The sequence below is a fragment of the Cygnus atratus genome, chromosome 3 (genome assembly GCF_013377495.2).
Source record: "Cygnus atratus isolate AKBS03 ecotype Queensland, Australia chromosome 3, CAtr_DNAZoo_HiC_assembly, whole genome shotgun sequence".
NCBI classification, from domain to species: domain Eukaryota; kingdom Metazoa; phylum Chordata; class Aves; order Anseriformes; family Anatidae; genus Cygnus; species Cygnus atratus.
In genome coordinates this window covers 79,370,003-79,392,394 of record NC_066364.1, presented here as the reverse complement: position 1 = coordinate 79,392,394, position 22,392 = coordinate 79,370,003, and the positions used below count along the sequence as shown (strand labels likewise).

General features: G+C 47.9%; 1 protein-coding gene across 4 annotated transcripts in view; it reads right to left on the bottom strand.

Moving 5' to 3' along the window:
• Positions 1-807: 807 nt before the first annotated feature.
• Positions 808-22,392, bottom strand: part of SLC35F3 (solute carrier family 35 member F3) — a 56,684-nt gene continuing 35,099 nt past the window's right edge. For 3 of the 4 annotated variants that reach the window (XM_035560324.2, XM_050710001.1, XM_035560316.2), the window contains exons 3-7: positions 8,263-8,482; positions 4,848-4,973; positions 3,886-4,078; positions 3,198-3,287; positions 808-2,414 (exon numbers count right to left, since the gene is read on the bottom strand). In XM_035560324.2, coding sequence (XP_035416217.1) covers positions 2,170-2,414; positions 3,198-3,287; positions 3,886-4,078; positions 4,848-4,973; positions 8,263-8,482 — 874 coding nt within the window. In that variant the 3' untranslated portion in view covers positions 808-2,169. The remainder of the gene's footprint in view (positions 2,415-3,197; positions 3,288-3,885; positions 4,079-4,847; positions 4,974-8,262; positions 8,483-22,392) is intronic. The other variant, XM_035560334.2, reaches the window with a different exon arrangement.

Sequence of the window (22,392 nt, the reverse complement as noted above, 5' to 3'; positions counted from 1 at the left end):
AGCTTGGGGAGGGATGCAGGATACTTTGAGGGTGACAAAATGATATACCTGAAAATGCAGTAAATTTTAATCTGGGAGCTTTGAGACACAAGCCTGTGTGTGTGTCCTTCAAGCCAGTTACTAGCATTGTACATGTCCTCCTGTCTTGTACCTTAACCTCTCCTGATTCCCCCAAATTTTTTAAAATTGAAGTGTGTTACCCTGAATGGGATGAAGGTTGTGAGCAGCTTCCCACAGCCTCAGATTTTTGCTTGCATGTGTGTAATCTCCATTGGCAAGCCTTTAGTGTCTATTTGGTCATGGAGAGAGATGAAGAGAACAAACACATAGCCTGGGCCAGGGCCTTATTATTCCCCAGGGAACTGGGGTTGTGTAGTCTGGGGAAGAGGAGACTCAGGGGAGACCTTATTGCTCTCTACAACTGCCTGAAAGGAAGGTGTGGGGAGCTGGGGGTCGGCCTCTTCTCACAGGTAATCAGTGACAGGACTAGGGGGAATGGCCTCAAGTTGCGCTGGGGACATGGACAATGCCGGCAGGGCTTGGACTCTAGTTTCGTATTGAAGGCAGTGGGACTCTGAGCGGAGGGAAAGCTCCTGTGATGTAGCTGTGGCTGTGAGACCAGACTGAACATTGGCTGATCTTGTCTCTGCCACCTGATCGCTTCGGCCAGATGCAACCCACAACAAAACTGGAGTAAAGGTGCAGCCAAGAGAGGGAAACAGCACTGACAGAAGCTGAGTTTAAAATCTTTTATTATTGAGCGTTGCCAAACAGCTAATGGAATCTGAAGTTGATTTGCTAAAATGTTTTGAAGTGGATGCCACCCCTGCCTGAGACAAAGAGGGCCTCAGTGGCAGCAGGGACCCTTAGGCTATGGCAGCAGTTCAAAATAACACTTTTAATTTTGTATGCAACAATGTAAACTTCAAAAATAGTAAACTATAACCTTTTTCCCCCCTTTTTTTACATAGCATGTGATCTATCACAGATAGAAATTTAATGGCGAACCAAAATCGCGTAAGTAAACATCCTGGTGCTTACAAGTTTCATAAAAAGTGTTACATTTGATGTAAATATATTACATTTTTAACTCTTAAACACTCACAATTATGGAGTAAAAGCAACTGGCGATTCACCCCCTCAGTCCGTGTCCTCAGACTGTACACCAGCAACCCCGCTCTCGTCAGCTCCATCGTGCATTTTCGGTCAGATTTTTCCCCATGCGACCACCACCATTTCCCCTTTCTCACGCTAGCATTAACCGAGTGTGGCTCCACACAGGGGTAAAACCTGTGCAAGCGGGAGGAGAACCAGGTCCCCTGCACACAAACCTGCAGTCCCCCGGGCCCCGCGCTCCCAGGGAAGCCACAGAGCGTGTGGGGGGCATGTCCTGATGCCGGAGGGGAATTTGGGGTGCCCGGGGCTGCAAGCCTGAGCCCCGCAGTGCCGCCGTCTTGCAGCGGGGCCTGGTTCTGCGCGGATAAAGACAAGAGTTCTGTAGAAGGCACTGGATTTCTCTTGCATGGTTTTAAACGTGGACTACAGTCGCATGCAGTACCAGGAGATTTGGGCTCTAGACTGCTTTCCCTCTAGTGCTTTAGTGCAAGCATTTTTAGCACTTGAATTTTTGTCCGGTTCCAGCGCAGCACGCGCTCACCTACACAGAGTGATTTCCGAACTTCCCTCCTTCTACTCTTCCCCCCATCTTCCTGTCCCCGTAAAGATTCCCTTTTGGTTCCTTGAAAACTATCAGAGTACAGCTCTGGTCAAAAAAATAAACGTGATGTAGCATAGCATTTGTTTCTTTTAAATCACAGTGTGCAATGCATCATTCGGTACCTAATGTTCAAAATGTCTGCCCTGCTTTTCATGAAAATCATTCTTTAAAATAACCTATGCAAATATATTTTGACTATATATTACATTCATTTAAAAAGAGAAGAGAGGTTCTTGGTTTGCAGTTTTTTTCAGTGTACTACTTAAGTGAAAGGTCTGATGTGAAAAAAGTACAAGCAAACTGGACATGCCAAGACTTGATGCCTTAGATGGTGATCATATCAAAACTGTACAGGTATGTACACCGTGTTGGACAGGTGTGCTTCTTCCCAAGAAAAGACCTTTGCATCATCATATATAAGGTTAACCACAAAGTTTTGGTAAAAAGAGCATTTAATGAGCAAAGGATGACAGGGAGGGGCGAGTTCTCCGGCTTTTGTTAGACAATCCTGAAGCGATGTCTCCGTTCCCTTCAGGGATTTCTTCCTTCTTCCGGACCTTGAGACGCGTGAGCAGCTTTATCACCCAGACGTCCCATTCCTCTGGCAAGAGCAACAGGAGGAAACCCAGGCCAATAATGACGATGGCGATTACTCGGACACTGTTGAAGACAATTTCACTCGTGTAGTGATCAACAACTGTGTGGGACATTGAACTGGTGTTATTATGTGGGACAAAGCACGAGGGCAGTATCCCCCTTCCCTCCCCTCGGCTCCCTGGCTCTGAGGGCTGGGCTGCGGTGCTGGGTCGGCTGCGCACGAGGACGTGGCCGTGGGGAGATGGTGGCAGGGAATAGCACACAGCAGGGTGCAGCCCGGATCAGAGCGGGCGCAGCAGGCCCTGGTTCATTTAAGGATCAAGGAACTGTAAATGATAATGTATTTTTTGTTTCTTTTGATGCCTAGCCAAGAAAGGGGGGGCTGTGGTTTGGGCCAGGTTTGCCTGTCCGCTCCCCTGCCCAGCCTTACTTTCCCGTAGTCTCTACACCTGCTCTTTTATTTACCAAGGCAAGCAGAATTACTAACAAATATTTGCTCTAAAATGTATTTAATTCTATTTGTTTCAATTTAATATTAAGCCTGGCTGGAAAAAAATCATTAAGAATTGATTTCTACTTCATCTGTGAGTTTTCATCCCAGCCCGGAGATGGATGACTTCAAATCTAGTTTGTTTTTCAGTACACTGGCTTCTTCAGACAGTAACTTAAAAAGCAATTCTAGAAATTATGAATAGTCATGCAATATCATACAATACGTATTTAACAATTAAAGTATACATTTTTAATGACTGTCATCTGCATAAGTTTTTAAGAGAAGATGTAAAATGTCTTTAACAGAGCTATTTGCTTTTATCCCCGGTAGATATTTGAAAGGCCACAGATTTCGTGTACTCATTAGGATGCAAAAGTCAGAAATTCTTACCCGCATTTACTGGCACACTCAGTACAATTCCAAGAGAAATCAAGGTGGGGTATGTAATAGCGATTCCAAAATTTAGTAGAATATTGAATGCTGAAGAAGGAAGGAAAAAATCACCTTTTACTCCAGTGAAACTAAGCAAAGCAAAATACTTCTGCTTTATTACTCACTCTGTACGTTGTTCATATAGAAAGCATATTAAATTCTGCTGGTATTCCTGGAAGATACCTGTGCACAGATGTCCATCTGCTGCACGTCTGTCTGCCCAAGACATTGCTATTCCCAGGACACAGAGACGTTGCTCTATCCCACTGGAGTCCAGTGGCAGGATCAGGGTGAGGTTCGGGTACAGCCTATCTCTTCATGTAATGCCCAGAAATACAGTTGGAGCCCTGGGCAATTCCTGCTTTCTATCCCAAGGCATTATTTTTCATCTGGGAGATTTCAGCCAAATAGCTGGTTCTGTCTGTTTTTGTTGTTGTTGTCGTGTTTCTTTTTTTTTCTTTTTTCTTTTTGGAAAAGCTGTAGGTTCCACATAGGAATTGGCCTTCTGAGTGACTTCTCAAGCTAAAATTTAGGTTCAGAATAAGGGGAAACAGCTGCAGTATCAGAGGGCTACAGCTTCCACCAGTGGCCAGTTTTTGTCATGCTATTCCACCCCAAGCACCACGAGATCCCAGCATGTACTCACTCAATAAGAGAATCGAAAATCCGCAGAGGTTTCCCCAAGGAACGACGGCAAAAGAGCTCCAGTATTCCACTTTGGTAAAATAAAGGATGACAGGAATACAGGTAACGAAGAGAACATTGAAGACGGCTAACACGGACAGAAATAAGGCAGCTTCTCCAAATTTTGCACTGCCCAGAAGAAGTTTGAATAAAACCTACAAGACAAAACCACATGGGCTGGTGTAAATCTTGCACCACTTCCCTGGAGGGCTGGCATCCCAGATCCAGCAGCTCCAGGTGACCTGGCTGGTGCTTGGGGCAGAAGGACTGCGTGTGGGGCATGTATGCAACGGTGTTGGGGACACTTGAGATGGCTGCTAGTGAAGCTGTGGAGAGCAGCTCGTGCACCAAATACACCCATGTGGGAGGGGGGCTCAGCCCCTCTGTCCATTCTAAGGAGAAGAGCATGCACCTCCTGAAAGGAAAGGGGGCTTGCCCTAGCCTGGAGCCTTGAGTCTGTTTTCCGCACGATCCCTTCAGGAAAACCTCAGGAAAATTTGGCATGAAAAGCAGAAGACTTGGTGGAGACAGGCAGGGGGAGGAGAGGAAGGGTGCACAACCCTCCTTGTATAAGACGTCGCCTGCCCATGCCTTGAGCTGTGACCTGAGGAGCGCTGCCGTGCTGAGCAAGCAGGTCCATACTGCCTGGCAGCCCTTCCCCGTGTCCCCACACACAGCACAGCCACCCGCGAGCACCTTTGTCCCCATGTCCCAACAGGTGCTCACAGCTCTGCCTTCCCGGTTAGGCTTTGTCCTAACTGAGGGCAGGCATCAAAGAAAGCAAATACCTGTGTTTATGGCAGAGGTGGGCAAAGAAGGGCAACGGTACCCAACTGCATGGAGGTTTACAAGCCAGACAGCAGCAGCGCCAGTCAGCGGTGGTGGTGACTGGCACCTTTCAGCGGGGAGCCCAGGTGTGCTTACCTTGTAGAGAGCAGACATTGAGGCAGAGCCCACCACCAGGGCTATCCCAATCACGGAGTGGCTGTGAAACCCATCAGCGTACGTCATCATAACTATCCCTGCAATAGCAAATATAGCAGCCACGATCTGGTTGGGGACAAACAAAGAAAGCGAGCGTTACTGGCCAGCCCCCAGCATGGAAAAACATGAGGGCAGCTTTACGTGAGAGGTACTTCTGCATCATCTGCCCCTGTCCTTAGGCAGGAAACCAGTAGCAGCCCCAGGCAGGTACCCATGGAGCCGATGCTGTCTCCGCTCGCAGCGTCCCTGGTTCGCCGGGTGCAAGTTTACAGGGGCTGGATTTGCTGGCAGCCCTGTCCCTGTCACACCTCTACACACACAGCTGCCTCTAAAGGGACACTTGGTGGTGTAGCTATGCCCTGCCAGCCTGGACAGGCTTTGTTTTTAAAGGCAAGGAGAGAAAAAAACAAAAAACACGGTGCCTGGCACTACAGCAGCATGGGGCTGTTCTGGATGGGCAGGGCTGAAGGAGCTCAGCAGCACTCAGCAGTCCTCTCACGTCAGCATGCTGCTGCTTGTCAAATAAAAATAAAAGGCCATGCAGACACAGTGTGGATACAGAAGCATGGGAGAAAAGGGCATCAAACAAAACTAGTGTGGTGCAGGTGCAGAACAAACAAAAGGAGATTTGTCTTCACCAGATGGGTAAATCAGCCAAGGGTATCCTTGCTGTGGGTGTGAGAAGTTTACAAGGATAAACTCATGGAGGAAAAAAGTCCATCAAGGACCATTAACTATATGAACATCTCTTCTATTTCAGGAAGTCCTTGAGCCTCAAACTGCTAGAGAGGCTGATGAAGGACTGTCACTGTAGGTTTCTCCCATTCGGACAGATTTTTCTACTGGCAGCTGTTGGAGACAGGCTGCTGGGGCAGATGCACCTCTGCACTGTGGGGCTCTTTGCAGGGTTGCAAGACACACGGCTAGGGCTTGCCTGAAGGATGGCAGCTCCAACCTTCAGCATCGCCTGGCCAGGAGACAGAGAAGGGCAGATGCAGCATTTCAGTAGCCCCTGCTCCAGGCGTGGCCATCTCCCATCCAAGCTGCATGTGGGTTGTCCAGCCGTCACTGGGGAGCATGGTGGAGACCGCAGCCACGCGTGGGCAGCAGCCCACAGCCTGGACCACCAGGCACATTGGCTGAGCCTCCCCTGGTGGCAGCACCTCCGCTGCAGCGAATGGCAGAATAAAAAGCATCGGGGTTTGCTTTGAGCATCAGGAGCTGGCAGCCTTCAGCGTAGCTCCCTGGAGGCAGGGAGGGCCTCTGGCTGGAAAGGAAGACCACAGTTTGGGATTTGATGATAAGTTTTTTCCAAGTCCCACTGACAGGATTTGTGCAGGAGGTGCTTGCAAGCAGTGGTTCCCTTGTATGCTGAGCTGCTTTATTTATTGTAGCGTGAAGGGAAACACCGAGGGCAAAGATCAAAGCAAACGAAGCCACTCTGCAAACTGCTTTGCTCTGGCAGAAGGTCTTACCTCTTCTACCAAGCACACCACGAGTGTCAGATGAGTCTTGCCCTGACCTCTCGGCCTGTTGACATGTCAGGAGTGTCACATCGGCTTTCTCAGCAAGCCTTTCAGCCTGTCCCTCAAGCACTGGATTAGCAGCAGCTGCACCGCAAGCGAAGGGATGTCTCAGCACCGCAGGGCTTGCAGAAGCAGCACCGCAGGCACTCACAACTTCACTATACGTTTGTCCTGTGTGGAAGGAGCAGGGCAACTCGTGCCCTGCTGGGATGGTCACTCTGCGCAAAGGGGAGAATTGCAGCTTCACTGCAGGAGATGGAGGTGCTCCTGCTGTGGCACATGGAGGTGGGTGGTAGGGCCGCTGTGATGTCTCACGCTGTGTTTTCTTTCCAGTCCCTGGGGACAAGCACCTCACATTTTGCCACAAATCAGGGCAACACCACAGGTTTTGGGGTGGAGAAATGTCTGTTTCAGGGCCAACAGCCCAGTCCTCCTGCAAGTCCCTTCTGCCTGCACCCAGGCCCCTTGCTGACCCATCAGTGGGACAGGGGATGGCCGTGTCCCTCCTTGGGCACATGGGTGTCTCGGGAAGCCCCTTGGCCACCTCTCACAAGCAGCCATGGCGAGGGGCTGGGATGTGTGGGGGAGCGTTGCTGCTGCATTTCCATCAGGGTGTCCTTTCCCGAGGCAGTGTGGACAAGAAACAAAGGACAGCTGGATGTGGCTGCAACTCCAGAAAGTGCATAAGAAATGTCCCTGCTCCTGAGTCCACATGTCCCCGTGGGTATCTGTACACACAAGTCAGCCTCTTTCCCCAAAACTCACATCCAACTGTGGGAGAGAGCACATACAGAGCAAGGAGCAAGCTGCCAGTGCAGGAGAGCAGTGGTCATCCATCTACACACCTCCTCTCCTGGGTCCAGCCAGCACTACAGGGTGCTCACTGACACTGCCACAGGATGGATGAACACCGGCAGAATGCGTATTTTTTCACTTTGATCAAAATGGCCAGCAAGGCCAGCTGGGATAAAAGTGACACTTCCCTGCCTCCAGGAGCATTTCAGGATACCCTTGCTTATGCACTAAAAGCAAAACAAAACAAAAGCAACCAAACAAAAGCACAACAGTTAATTTGTTTTCTGCATACTGCTACCTGGGAAGTTGGATGGGCAGGCACAGACACCAGCTGGCAAGGCTGGGCTGTTGGCAGGGGCGTTTTGCAATGCTCCCCTGAGCTGCCTCTTGGCTGCAACCACCACTGGGCTGTCCAAGTGCTCCTGCCAGAGAGCAGTACTTCCCAAAAGTTAACTCTCAGCAGTGAGATATCGCAGCTTTTCCTGAGCACTGAAAACTTTGCCAAGGCTGATGAGCAGTGAGCTCTTCAAGCACTGGGCGAAAAATAGGTATTACTGCCATCATTACTGTAAATACAAATCCAGTGCCTGCTGATGCAGGGAGGCTGGAGGGACTCAGCAGTGCCTTTTGGTTGCAGCTACCGCTGGGTCACCATGGTGGATGCCAGGTGCCCATCTGCCAGGCTCTGCTGCCAGAGGACACCGCGTGCCGCAGGCTGCCAAAACGGCAGCTGGGTCAGCGGGGGCCGTGGGGTTTCCAATACTCTCGGAAACCTTTTAACTCAGAAGAGACAGGCAAAGGCTGGTGTATGCTCACAGCAGCACGGAGATTGCAGCTAGCCTGCACGTCATGCTCCAGAGCAGGTTTCCTCTCTGCTGGTGGGAAATGCGCACGGAGCCAGGCTGCAGGTGAGGGCTTGTCCCCCTCTCCAAGGGTTTCTGTGCTGACACTGCATGGGGCACTGCTACGGGAAAGGGGGAAGGAAGGGCAGAGGGAGAGAGGTGAGAAAGAGACAGAAATAAGGAGTCACTTACCCTCACTCCCATGAACCTGTCCCTCAGAACGATCCATGAAAGCAAGAACACAAACGCTTTGTTGCAGCAGAACAACACGGAGACATCCGTAGTGTTTATTTTCTTTATTGCATGTAAGTAAAGGTAGTTTGTGAGTGTCCAAAGAACACCAAAGGGTGCTGCCTTGGTAAAAAACACCTTCAAAGTCAAGCCATTGTCTCCAAAAAATCGGCAGCACTCCCTAAAACAAGGAGAGAAAGACAGCATTAGTACACAAGCCAGTCACAATCTGTAGCAAACACAGGGGTTTTTCTTGTTCCTCATCTTTTCCTTTGGGGGAAGAAGGGCATGGACCTCAAAGACAAGGCAAAAAACAAGTTTCAGCACCTGCTGCATCAGCCACCACCTGCACAGGGCACCAACAGGGATGGGCTGCAAACAGGGAAGGGGCAGCAACGCAAGGTGGAGGTGAAGCCAGAAGGTTGAGCAAACCTCATCATGAGCATCTTCAAAGTGGGCCATCCCGAAGCAGCGTGGGGTTGCTCTCCTTTCACACTGCTGGGGACCAGGACACTGAGGGGCCCGGTGCTGCTCCCCAAGGCTGGCAGCAAAGCCCCAGCCCCCCGCTCCTGCTGCAGCCCCCTCCAATGCCCAATGCTACAGCTGGTGATTTGGGGGATTTGGGATTTGCCCCCCAGGGGTGGGATCTGGCTCTGCACAGCAAGCTGGCCACACTGGGCGGAGCTATGGGGGGTCTGTGAGGTGGCGAGGTGCCTGGACAGGGTTGTGCGGCTGCACAGGCTTCTTCTGCTCGATTTCAAAACCCCTGAGGCCTGGAAATGCTTTAATGAGGTGCTCTGGCAAAATTTGAGCAAAATTAAATTTTCCTCTGACAATGAATGCCAAATAGGTTTGCACTGCTACCTTGAATTTTAAGCTTTTTTTTTTTTCCTTTTTTTTTTTTTCTCCCTGAAACTGGCCATGCGAGTCTCTCTATTTGGAGCCTGATGAAAGTGTGTTTTCTATCCACTTTCTCACCAAATGGGCTGCATCAGGTGGTTACCTATAGAAATCAAGGTGTGCTCTGAGCCTTTTCAGATTTCCCTCATTGCTAATTCTCTCCAATCTTACAGAACTATGTCCAGTTTTATAGTCCTATCACTGTTTCATATGTCGTACAGCACCTCATGATAGGGCTTCAAGGTGGACAACTCTGGGAATAACATTGCAAATCCAGGAATTAAGTGCCTTCAGCAGCCTTCAGGGGAATGATCAGAGCCTGAATGTGAGACTCTGCCAGAGCTGGCAGCTGGGAGATAGAATGAGGCCTTCAAATTGAGGATCTCCTGGGGGTCACTGAAGCATCTGCACCACTGCCACATCCCCTCATGGCAGGAGGCAGCCCAGCCTCTGCCCCTTTCTAGCAACATCTCTGGAATCCATTCATCTATCCATCCATCCATCCATCCGTCCGTCCGTCTGTCTGTCCGTCCATCCACCCACCCACCCACCTAACTGTTTTCACTGCTGTGCCCATGCTGTCATGCACAAGGACTGTCTTTTTTTGGTGTGCTCCTACAGACAGCAGCCCGGTGAGGCTTAGTGCCACGCAACTCGGAGCATCCAAAACCTCCAATTCACTGATTAGCAAATGTGGCCAGAGACAAGAAACCACAGAAACATTCATAAAATGGTGTGCCATTGGTGCTCCTGGAGATGCTCCATCACCATGAATCCATTTCCTATTTCGTACAGCAGGTGTTTTTTGCTAAAACTCTCCCATTTTTGGAAGAAGTGGTTCAAACAGGACTAGGAACATGTGCTGGGACTGTGGGCCGGGCCTGATGCTGGATCCATGCAGCAGCACAGCCTGGGGTCCCCCCACCCCAAAGCACCCCAGAGGCCTGCCTCGCCTGGGCCTGGGTTGGGCCCTGAGCTGCACCCCCTGCTCTGGGAGTCTCTTCCTACGGGCCTGCACAACAGAGCCGCCTTTTAGCTGTTTTCTCTGGCCACACTAACTCTGAATTGCCTCTTGCAGGCTCCAGCCTCCAGAGGAGGCCTCTTTAGGCAGAGGTTTCCCATGGAGCACTGTCCTGCCCAACATGTATGCTGCTGAACTTCCTCATGGGGCGGCAGGTGGGCGAGATGGCTTTCTTGGACTTACTGTCAGTGAAGGCCGAGGAGCATTAAGAGAAACGTGGCCTCTTTTTGTGTCAGGATGACTCTACACTGTACAGGAACCCCCTCGCAATTAATCGTCTCCCCAGGTCTCCTATCGCTTATCAGAGAAATGATTTTTCCTTGGTGCCATCATGCCGCTCGTGAAGCGGCATTTGATGAAGAGAGCTACCAGGGAGTAATGCCTGATAAGCAGTTGTGGGAAGCAAGACAGGGCAGGGATAAAACCCACACAGTAATCCCAAAACAGCTCGGGAACAAAATCACTGCAGAAAAAAACCTTCAGCTCTAAATATTTTGACAGAACGTTTTGGACACAGTTCCTCCTGCTGTCTGGTTGTCTCGCTTTTGCCCACAAGGGCACACTGTACCCATTGCGGGGCCTGATGTTTTATGGATACTCCCTGGCAAAAACAGAGCCTGTGTCCTGTGGCTCTCCAGGCACGCCTGAACGTGCCAGAAGAGCCTGCCTATGAATATTTTAACAATCTCATCTGCTAATGAAAATGTAGTTTTTTAAGGAAGACAAAAGCCACCCTAACCCGAGGGCGGTCTGTAAGCACTCAGCATCCTGCGGAGCCAAACTCAGCAGCTGCGGATCCCAAAGCGTCCCAAAGGTGCAGGACGGATGGGGAGCCTGGGTTGTCTCCTTGCAATTTCACAGGACAGCGACTTTCAGCCCTGCCTGCTGGCTCGGGCAGCACAGCGGAGCCATGCCTGCAGGTGCGATGGTTTTAAGCAGCACGCAGCATTCACATGGGCAGGCAGCATTTGCTCACCGCGGCAGCATGACAAACGCCTACTGCTGTGCTCTGAGTCACTGGAGATGCACATCCCTGAGCTGCTCTTGATGCCCACCTCAAGAGGAGTGGAGCCCAGGGAGAAGCTGTTTCTTGCCTTCAGCTCTAAAGGGGAGTTCAGGGTCTGGTAAGAGAAATGCCACCTTATGTGTTAAAAGAGAAATTGCCACCAAAGACTGACCAGACCTACTCCTGCCTGCATTACCAGCAGTTCTGCAATAGGCAGTCTTACTTTCAGCATGGATAATGGCTGGAGAGGCCATAGGAAAAGGGCTGACACAGGGCTGAGGCGTGCTTTGGCCCTGTGCATGTCCAAGTAGTGAGAGTGGAGCTCCACTGGTTTAAAATAAAAACAGCAATTGGTTTTAAAAATAAGCAACGCAAGGCATCAGTAAGGCAATGGTGAAAGGCTATGTAAAACTGGAATGGAAACATCAGATTAAGAGATCTTATTGCCTATATATATATGTATATATACATATTACTCTAAATTGTTGGTTTCATAATTCTTCATGTGCTAATTCTTCTTCATAATCTTTTTACTGTGTATCTTCATTAACCCAGCAAATAGCAAATTAGCTCTGCCCCATTGTGCATGTCTGCAGCACAGCAAGACTATCAAAATATCTCAGGCACTGGAAATGAGCATCCCCAGTGAAGTTAATGACAAATAGTTGGTGCCAAAATTGCATGCTAAGTAAGTAAGAGTTAATCTTATTGAAAGCAGGTGTTGCAGTCAAATAAAGCTGGCAAATAAAACACGATACTAAAGCTCTTTTTTTTTCCCACTGAGCTCATAATTACATGCTTAACAACATTCATCTTTGACTTCCTTCTTTATCTTTAACCATTGCTAGGTAGCTGGGATGTTTCTTCCTGCCTTGAACCTTGTGCAACTGAATGTATAAATTCTGCCCAAACTGGAAGGAATGCTTTTTACATCCCTTTGCAAAATAAAGCCATTTCTTGAAGAGGAAAGGTAGACAAAACCTAAAAAAGTATACACGGCATGTTCTACTAGTCTGGGGGTTCAGCTTCTTGATACTGGAAAGCAAAACTATGCCAGAGAAGTTAATACACCACTGAGGTTGCCATTATATTTTTGGGAAAGGTGCAGCAAAGTAGAAAATATCTGTGAGGAATGCACAACATAAGGAAATATTTTGCACAACCCAGTTGTTTTTCCTTTCCAGACTGTTAACTGTTGTTAAAATTTTCTCATTTTCACAATATTCATACTGGAACCTTCTCCAAAGCATGTTTTGTTCTGCTGTTGCTCCTAGTCATTGATTTTTGTTCTTTGTAGGCTGCATTTTTTTGCTCTGTTTGACCTTGTAGGGTCTGTACCTGCAAGCTGAATTTAGCTAAATTGCTCCTGATTTTCACCAGAGTGAGCATAGGCTCCACAGAGCAGAGCTAAGCAGCCACCGTGCCAGCTAATCTGTCCTCTTGATTAGAGATTGGCAGGCAAAACATGTTTTGCTCATCCCTGCACTGATGAGGACTGCATGGATAAATAGTCTGCAGTAGCGCTGCTGACAGTCGTGCATTTTCCATTCAATGTACGAACAGAGACATGCACTAAAATGCCACGCATGAATGTCTTCTGCGTGACTTGAAAGCCAAGCAAAAGCCAACAAGACAGACAAGGTGCCACAGCTGTTAAAAGAAAGGAAGGAAACTAAAATCAAATTTTTTACAGTGAAAAAAAAAGATCCTTTTTTCATATTTTATCCTGTTAGAGCCACATCATTTCTCCTGCATTATGCTCATGAGATAGGCAGAAGACTACTGTGCAGATACAAAACACAGATTAAGCAAAAACATTCCTCAAAAATCCTCTCCAGGAGTGCACACAGTGTGTTTCCCAGAAATCATGCCTCCAGTTCCGCTTTGCTCTCCCTTGAGCCAATGCTCATGTGAACTGCAGCCACGGCAAAATCACCCTCCCAGGTGGGCAGATTTCGGAGCCATGCAAGTGGAGGGTAGCTTCCCAATCCCCATTTTACAGATGGACAAGCTGAGGAACAGAGCGGCAAACTCCGCAGGTGCTTGAAGGAGACAGGATGAGGAATGCCTGTAGGCTGCATCTTCTGAGATCTGTTTCCCGCATGCTTATTTTGTAGCCAACTTCTCTTACTGATCAAGACAGCCTCCGTGTGCATTGTTCCTACATCACCGCAGGTTCATGTGCCAGCAGATCAGTTGCATGGAGGCTCCTGTGGTGTGTCCCAGACCATAAAACACTGCAAATAAACCCGCCAGCCTCAGCAATTTCCAGAGAGGTGCCCGAGGTGCCTGCAGTGCCTTTTAAATATCAGCCTTGGCAAATCTCAAGCTTGGAGTACCGTGTCCTTAGAAAGGGCAATCCAGCAAGGGCAGGCTGTCATAAAAGCACCGTTTCTGCAGCAGATTACATGGGGAAAAGTTTATTTAATTGATTGCTCCTGGCTAGAGGGTCAGGTCAATTTGAGAGCATGTCTACAAATCTTACACTGCAGGAAACTCAAGCAGCGTGTCACCCACGGCCGTGCCATGCCAGCGCTCTGCTCACAGCCTGGCAATGAGCCCAGGTCCATGCCAAGTCCTTCTGCTCACCCTCCTTGCTGTATCCCTGGGATGATGTCTCTTCCCTGCTGTCTCTCCATGTGCCTGGGGCCCCCACAGGAGGTTTCTTGAAACTGAGAAAGGATGGAGAAGCCCCTGATGTCAGATACCGCATGCCTGCTTTCCTCTGCTCTGGGGGTGAATGTGTGCTGTCAGTACAGAGAAGAAGGCCTGAATCAAAGCTTAAAGCACCAGGTAGATCTGGGGCTTGTCACTAAACCTACATGCTTACACAAACTGAAAAATAACTACTCAAGATACTGAACAGTTTCTCAGAAATGGACACTGCCTAAAATAATCTAATGGTTTGTTAATGCCCATCAGCCCATGCTCATGTTTCTGTAAGCATTTTATTAAATGCAAGAAATGACCCTAAAAGTCAATCCAGCATACAGCTATCACTTTTAAGTGTACCTCTGATGTTGAGCAGTACTTGTTTCCACACGTGATTTGGGGCTGATGTTCTGCCTTTAAACTTTGAACTGTTCCAGGAGTTTCCAGTTCGTTTGCAGAAACTCATTCTTGTAGGAAACGAATGAGAAAATTGTCTTCTCTTGAATTAAACAAAAAATCTCCAGGCTGATCTTTCTTCTCTGAACTAGGGAGGCAGAGGCAATTGGTTTTGCTCAGCACTGTACATGTGCCAAACTATGCATTTGCACAATAAATGGTCCCAGGAAATGCTTAGTTATGGATTTACATAATACACCAGAATGGCTCCAAAAGAAGCAAATAATACAAATCTTACAAACCACCTGAATACACATTTCCAAGACAAGTTTTAGCACACACTCTGAGGCCTTAATGAGAGACTGTTTAAACTAACAACAACAACAACATGCAGTTTAAAAGAACAAGACCAAACCCCAGGGAGAAGTCACAAAGTGTAAACTGCCTTAGCAAAACAACAACAAAACGGGTGGGAGCCTCCGGCTGCAAAGGCACAGGGAAGAGTCTGCCCCATGCCCCTCATCCTCCCAGATTTTCTGTCTACAGCAGCAAGCCCCTAGTCCCTTCCTAAAAGCATTTGGGACTGTCTTTCCCCAGGGTCTCAGTCTCCAGCCTTCCCAGTACTTTCTCCCTGTTGATGATGCCAAGGGACACAGGTGCCCTTCCTCGGGGGTCAGTCTGGCACAGTCCTCCGCCCCCATTACCCGCCTCTGCTCCCTGCTGGCTCCAGCCCTGTCTTCCCTCCCTTCCTGGTGCTCAGTTTTTGTCAGAGGAGAGAGGAGTCCGGAGATGAGCTTCCAGCCTGAGGAGCCTGCGGGAGGCTTGGAGAAAAGGGGCACCTCAGAGCCCATCTCAGTCCCCACCATTTCCTGCTGTGCTGCTGCCTGTGTCTCCAGAGTCAGGCTTATTGCTGTGCCCGGGGCACTGATCCTGTTCATTTTGCCTCCGCCCATTCCAGGTGAAGAGCAGTAGTCCAGTCCTAGCACACACTGCAGCTTTCAAATACACGACTGGCTCCACAGGCTGCAGGAAGTGGATTATATCGGCGTGAGTATTTCATTTAATTTTTGCCTCTGAACATACTGCAGGATTTTGATTGTTTGCTGTTTGGGGAGCAGGGCCAGCAGCCACCTCTGGAGTGACATGATGGGAAGGGCTGAGGTTGCTGGGTTGCTGAAGGTTGTTGGTGGTGAAGTCAAGTGCATCACCACTGCTCTGCTAGTACTTCACAGGAGCAGTACAGGATATCACAGTGAGATTTTGTTTTGCAAGAGCTTTCCTGCACAATTTCATGCCCACAGGCACCCGAGCCCATGCCAGTGTGTGCTCTGGCGCTCTGCCTGCAGCCTGCTGCGTGGGGCACGCTGGCAGCCATGGGTCTTCCACCAGGCCAGGGGGGACATGCCATTTTGGAAAACAAAGCAAGCATTGCTAGCAAGAAGATTGTGATGTGACAGCGTGCACACAGCTGTCAGACAGCTGAAGTTCCCACATGCTGCATTACCCAGCATTTTCTGCCTTTATACCCTAGCGGCACCCAGAGCCTGAGTTGCTTTATACTTTTACGGATAATTGGTGTTATACAAATCAAATGTAATACTGTTGTTATGTGTAAGCTCCAAGCACCCAGACAGGCATCACACTCGGATGTACTTGGAGATGAGCCTTTTGGTTACGCTCAGAGGCTGCTTCATGGAGCAGCTGGTTACAGAGCCCACAAGGAGCTGCCGCCCTCGACTTCATCTGGATTAGCACACAGCATCTGCCTTAAATCCAAGCCAGAGCCCACCAGACCGGAGGCTGGGAGGCATTTAGACCAGACATTTATCCTAGGCGGCAGCAGTGGCTGACACAAGAGGGGGCAGAGAGGAGACTGAAAGCTTTGCAGGTGCCTGGGGCCCCTGATGAGCCTGCGGTGAGAGTAGCAGGCAGCTCCTGCTGTGTGCTTGGGGCTGGAGGACGAGTGAGAGGAACAGGCCTGTCTAAACCGTGGGGTGTGAAGGCAGGAGGCTACCTCGGGGTAAGTCATGCCCAAGGGGAATACACGTAAAGGACCACCAACTCTTACAGAGGCATGTAAAACCACGGGCGAGAAGCAGTCAGCGAGGTGAACCAGAGCTAATCACGGTCCTTCCTCCACAGCAGGAAGAAGACAGTGGCAGTGACTGGTGGCAGAGCACAAGCAGAGGACTTGGTCAAGAGCAGGTCAGGGCAGGGCGGGCAAGTGGCTTCTCTGCAGCAGTGGTCACAGCAGAAGAAACAGGGAGGTCTCCGTGCTTCACCTTCTCTCTGTGAGGGGATTCAGTAGTGGATCTACCCAAAACTGGAGTGACCACAGGAGGTGTTATGGAGCAAACTGACAAAATGGGCGGTAGGCTGTTTCCAGGCAGTATTTACTCAAGAGTTCAAAAAAGCCTGAGGATGACTGCAGGGATCTATAACTTGGCCCTTAAAACTGCCCTCCTGCCCAAGGAAATGCCATGCTGATTATTTAACAAGGGCGTGGTGGAGAGATGGTAAGTGACAAGTTTCTAAACTTGATGTTTGGGACTAGATGAATTGGTAGCAGCTCTAACGAGACCGGAATTAGTGGCCAAATTGATAAACATAACCTACTCAGAAGTACCACCGTGCAAACCTCTAGGAGTTATCTTAGATTGCTTTTTCCTGAGAGAAAAAATGCAAGTAAATCACAGATTCCATGTTTATAAGGACTGTTACTTTCCTTCCCTAACATTTAATTCTAATGACAGGAATTATAAGGAATAATAATCTTTTATTCAAAATCAGCCTTCTATCCTGTCCACTGCTGGGCTATCATCCCACATTTGTCTGTGGGAACACCAGGGAGATGATTTGTCATTCTCTAGACATCTGTGTGACTGTAACCTATCAAAGGTGCTATGATAATATAACCTTTCACAAGGAAAACTGTTGAACTTCCAAGGTATGGTGAGCAGAAAAGCCTGGTCCTAGTTTTAGTATGTGTCCTGTATGATGAGGTGTATTAAGATTACACAGGGTCTAAATTCTCCAAATTCTTTCTTCTTTATTCATCAAGCCAAGAAGACTCCATCATTCTGAGCACTTTTCCTCAATGCCCTGATGGTCTGGTTGGCTTGGGTATTCGAGACAGCCACAGAAATGCCAGAGCAACCCCACAGCTAGCCACAGAAACCCAAGTGGCCCCCACAAGACTCCCTTTCTTCACTCTGTCCTTCAATCTGCCTTACAACTTACCTCTTGAATCCACCCTTGTTTTCTGTTGAAAAAGCTATCCTAGGAACAGTATGTTCACTGGACACCTGTAGAGTAGATGTTAAGACTGTGATTCAAAGGCAGGCTGAGTCATTCTAAAGCTATGACTACCCTTTATTACACAAGGATTGACAGGAGATCTAATTGGGGCTGTGACTGTGGCTGGCCATCCATTTTGAAGACAACGCTGCCAGTCATCTTCAGCCTGCACTGCATGGCCTCCTCCTCCTCCCAGGCTCACCAAGGGGAGATGAGGACAGGGAGGGCACCACTAGAGACATGCTGACAGGGCTGTGGTCTTGCTGCTGCTTTCATAGACTTCCAGCCCGGCAAGATAGCTGAGAGGAACCTGCCCAGGCTCCAGCAGGGCCATTCTGGCACATTCCCCCTACCTAAAGACTGTGCAGAGCAGATGTGCACTAATTAACTGGGACTCTCCCTGCTGGGGCAGTGCTCCCCTCAGCAGGCCACGGAGCAGCACCACACCAGCCACCATTTCAGAAGCGCACCTCAGCTTTTGGAGTGTGTGCTGATACTGCCCATTAAGAGCTGAACTCAGTGAAGCTGGTGTTTGCTTTGGAAAAACAGAAGAAAACGAACAAAGCCAAACCTAGCCACATTACATTTAATGTTGCCTTCACAGATTAGGCAATTCCCCGAGCTCAGCAGGCTGCAGAGGCACGGTGAGCAATGCTCAAGCACTTCACTACTGAAAAGCAGCAGCCAAGAGGCTGCATTGGAGGTCGGCTGCAAAGCTCTGCCACAGTTTTCCTGAAAGAGATTGGCCAAGCCCCTGGCTGGCCCAGGTCCCTGCCTCAGCAGCGTCCCAGGCTGTGCTGAGGTGAGTCAAGCACTTGTGCAGCACTCGGCGTGTGGTGAGGGACAGCATATACAAACCCAGGCAGAGAAAACCTAAACATTAGGCTCTCAAGGCTTTCACTGCCGGAGTCAACATCGTCACTGCTCTCCGTCATCATCCAAAATTTCCATTGACGTCAGTGGAAGTTCAGGGTGTGAAAGGCCTGCGGCGTCTGAAACTGTGCAGCGATCACTTGCGGATATCTTGAGCTTGGCCTGTTCTGATTTACATCCGGCTTGTACGCTGCAGCTGTGACCTGCACCCTACTTTTTGGAAGAGTCAAAATGAAACTTCTGGGAGAAGCTGGCCAGCTGGCCCTCCTGGGAATCTTTTTTTTTTTTTTTTTTTTTTTTGGTGCAGGCAGACAAAAAAAGCTGGCAAGAATAAAATGCTTTTATAACAGCTGGCACCTTGGTTTCTGGAAATGCTGGGGTCTCAGACCTGCTGGTTTGGAAGCACAGTGCTGATGGAGGGGAAACCATGCTGTTGTGTCTTGGGAGAGGGAAGGAGCAAGACATGGGACAATACAAGGAAGAGAGAAATGCCTTGGTGATAACACTGGCTACAGAAACATTGGTGTTACCATATATATAACCATACATCTATGTTGGAACATACATATGTAAAATACATATATACATACACTCACACACATATTTACTTCAGACCTTTATGCCTGTGGGTGATCAGAAAGACTTTGCACAGAGATATGTGCAGTTCAATCTGGCAAAGCACTGCCAGCCCACAGCCCGTCTCACTGGTGATACAAGCCCTGGGCCATGGGCATAATCTATTGGCTCAGTAAATCCTCACTAAATAGCAGTATCAAGCTGTAATACAGATGAGGGAAACAACTCAACCTCACAGCCTAAACACTAATTGTGCAGCACTGTGACAGGATGCTGGGAGAGCTGGGAACAGGAAAGCACGTGATTCAGGAGCTACCAGAAGACACACCATCAATTTGGCATCTAGCCAATGAAAAGAAGTAAAGTTATACAAAAAGAAAGCAGAGAGCTCACTGACACAACAGAGAAGCTGACATTGATGATGCACAAATTGCTGCTAGATGCATTAAGTAAACCGGGATACAGAAAGGAAATAATCTTTTCTAAATACTTTTATTTGTGGCCATTTTTAGAGTGCCCTGTATCAACAACAGGTGATTTTTTTCTGTCTGAAGTTTGTTTGCCTTTTTAATTGCACTGCTGATGTCCATTTGACACAAAATCAGAGCAGCCTCTGTCCGGTGCTCTCTGTCTTCAAGAGCACCTTGTGCAGAGCAGCAGAGCAGGGAGGGGATCGAGTCCTCAGCTTCCCACAGAGGTGGAGTGAGGAGGTCTCAAGGTGCTGTGGTGGCATCTACCCTCATTCCAGAGCACGATTTAACAGCACGCTTCAGAGAACGGTGATTTTGGCAAATGAGAGTGTGAGGAACTGAGAAACTCCGCAGCCTTACGTCACATGGAGTGAAGGAGTACAGCTAACGATTTTAGAGCCAAAGGGGTGGTGTTATAAAATACAACATACAGCACTTCTGAGATTCATATTTCCAAACAGCTTTACTTGTTTTGACATTTCTCCCAATAGGCTAGTTCTTCAAAAAACATGTTCTACAATATGTTCCTGTTGCTGGCTGCATTAATTTAGTGTAAGAAAGACCTCAGTATAAATGATAATAATGGAGTGATACATAATGGTAACCGAACGGCTTCTCTCTGCATTACTGACTGGTACATTTAGGTCTCTCAAGTGACACACAGTAACTGAGAATGGCTTGGAAGTCAATTACCTGTTGTCCAGGAGAAATATGTCATTTCTGACTCCTCATATGAGCGCTTCCTTGTTGGAACAGTAGACAGGCAAAATTGGAAATACTGACACCACTGTACTGTTAAAGAAGGATTGGAAAGCACAGAAAAGGAGCCATGGCAGCTGAAATTCCCAGAGACTGTGCTCATGAAAAGTTAGGTAGATACAGCTTCAGCAAAGAGCTGTGGGAACCTGTGTGGTTTGGATCTTTGAAGACATGTCCTACAGCATTTGGTCAAGAAGTTGTAAATTATTATGTTCATTTAATTCTCAGTGAAACAATTTGGTGAACCACAATGCTAATTCACTGAAATGAAAGCTTCTGAAGAGGGGTACAGGTTCAAAACACTTTTAGAGAAAGTACTGAGAGAGGTTTTGAAATTGTTCTATTTGAACATTTTAAGTGAAATCTCTTTTATAAATTCAAAATGGATGTTCACTAAATCTATAGTGGAAAATAACGGAAGTGATCAAAATCAACAAAAATTTTAAAAAGAATTGGAAAGAACATTTTAGTTCAAAGGAGGTTTTATTTTCATTTTGCATCTGTGGATGCTCTGTATTTCACCTCATTATAAAGATTTCTTTTGAAATTTCAGAATGTTTCCTGGAAAAAAAAGAAAGCAATTGCCTGCGCAGTCTATTAATGACACATTATATTATCCCTTCACAAATCTTCAGTGTGACTGCATAAAAGCCTCTGCTGACCCAAGCTTCACAGGCAAGAAAGAACTATGTCTTGAGGTAGGGGAGTTTTCCCTCCATACAATATAGTTTATAGTTGTTATCATTATAAATAAGATCAGTAGGAGGAAATTTTAAAAGAAAACATAAACTTTACTCTGCTAGAAAAATCACACATGCCAGTTCAGCTGCATTGTCTGAAGGAGTTTCCTCCTCCCCAGTTTTCAGAGTTACAAAGGAGCCTGTAAAATTATGGGCAGTATTACATGAGGATCCTACGTAAAAGCAAAACTTTATCTGAAGACTCTTCTTAAAACATAAGGTACAGAGAAATAACTTCATTTATTTTCCGAGCACCAGAGGCAGGTCCAGAAGATGGATGCAAGCCATATTTGTCTTTCAGTCTTCTTGAACTTTGAGGGGTCTACATCCCCCTAGTTCTTCTTTGAAGCTCTTTTTATCCTCATTGATTGATGAGCCACTCCCTCTTACACTGATCAGAAGCTGAATCTCCACCATTTTGCAGGCAATGGGCTTTCCTCCTTTATACCCTCCAATGAAGTGAATAGGACAACTGGAGTTCCACGGTGGGCCCATCATGGTGGGTCCACCCTCCAGAGATGATGCTGAGCTATTCCACAGCGGCTCTAGAAATGTGCTTTGTCTCTGCTATTGCAGCTCAGATTTCCTCTATCAGCTCCTTGTAACTTTCCAGACAAGCCAGGTGGAAAGTCCTTCCTATTTTAGAACTCTTGAAGATGATGCTCCCTGCCTCTCCTCTGCTGAAGCCAAGCAGCTTCAGTTTCCAAAGGAGGTACAGCCCCTTCTCTCCCTGAGAGCTGTGGCACTGGCACAGGGAGAAAGTGCTGCCTACAGGCTGGATATGCACAGAGAGTAAAAAGATGGCTCCAGAAACCTGACAGTAGCAGCCACATGCCTCACGTCTTCCCTTGGATGTGTCAAGTGACAGAGAAGAGGCATGAAGAAATTCATTAAATAGGCAAATGCCTCCAGCTGTGGCAGCAAAGACAAGCTCCAGCAGAGCCCTGTTTGCTGATGTTGATGTGGACTTGGAGTCCAGAAGCAGGAGGAATAGCAAACAAATACCCCAAATAGCCACAGAGACCACTTTATGCATATTGTTGTACTGGACGGCTTAGGGCTTTAAAAATGGTATCAGCTGCCAAGGTTATTAAATCTTGTATTCTTTTTCTTGCAGAATGGTGTAGCTTCCTTTGACCCCCTGCTTTCTAGTGGAAGAGTTAGGTGGTGCATATGTGGGTCGCTGTTGTGCCCCCACTTCTGGCACATTTGGTGGTGACTTTTATTCCTACTCTGAATTTTACAGCCAACTTTCTCATTAGAGACAAAATAAGAGTGTAAATAAACTAATGGGGTTATTAGCTCTTGATTGCTTCATTCGGAATGAAGTAAAGCAAGCATGATATTAAAAAGAACAGAGCAGAAATATAAAGGGAGAGAGAGATCAGATAGAATTGATTA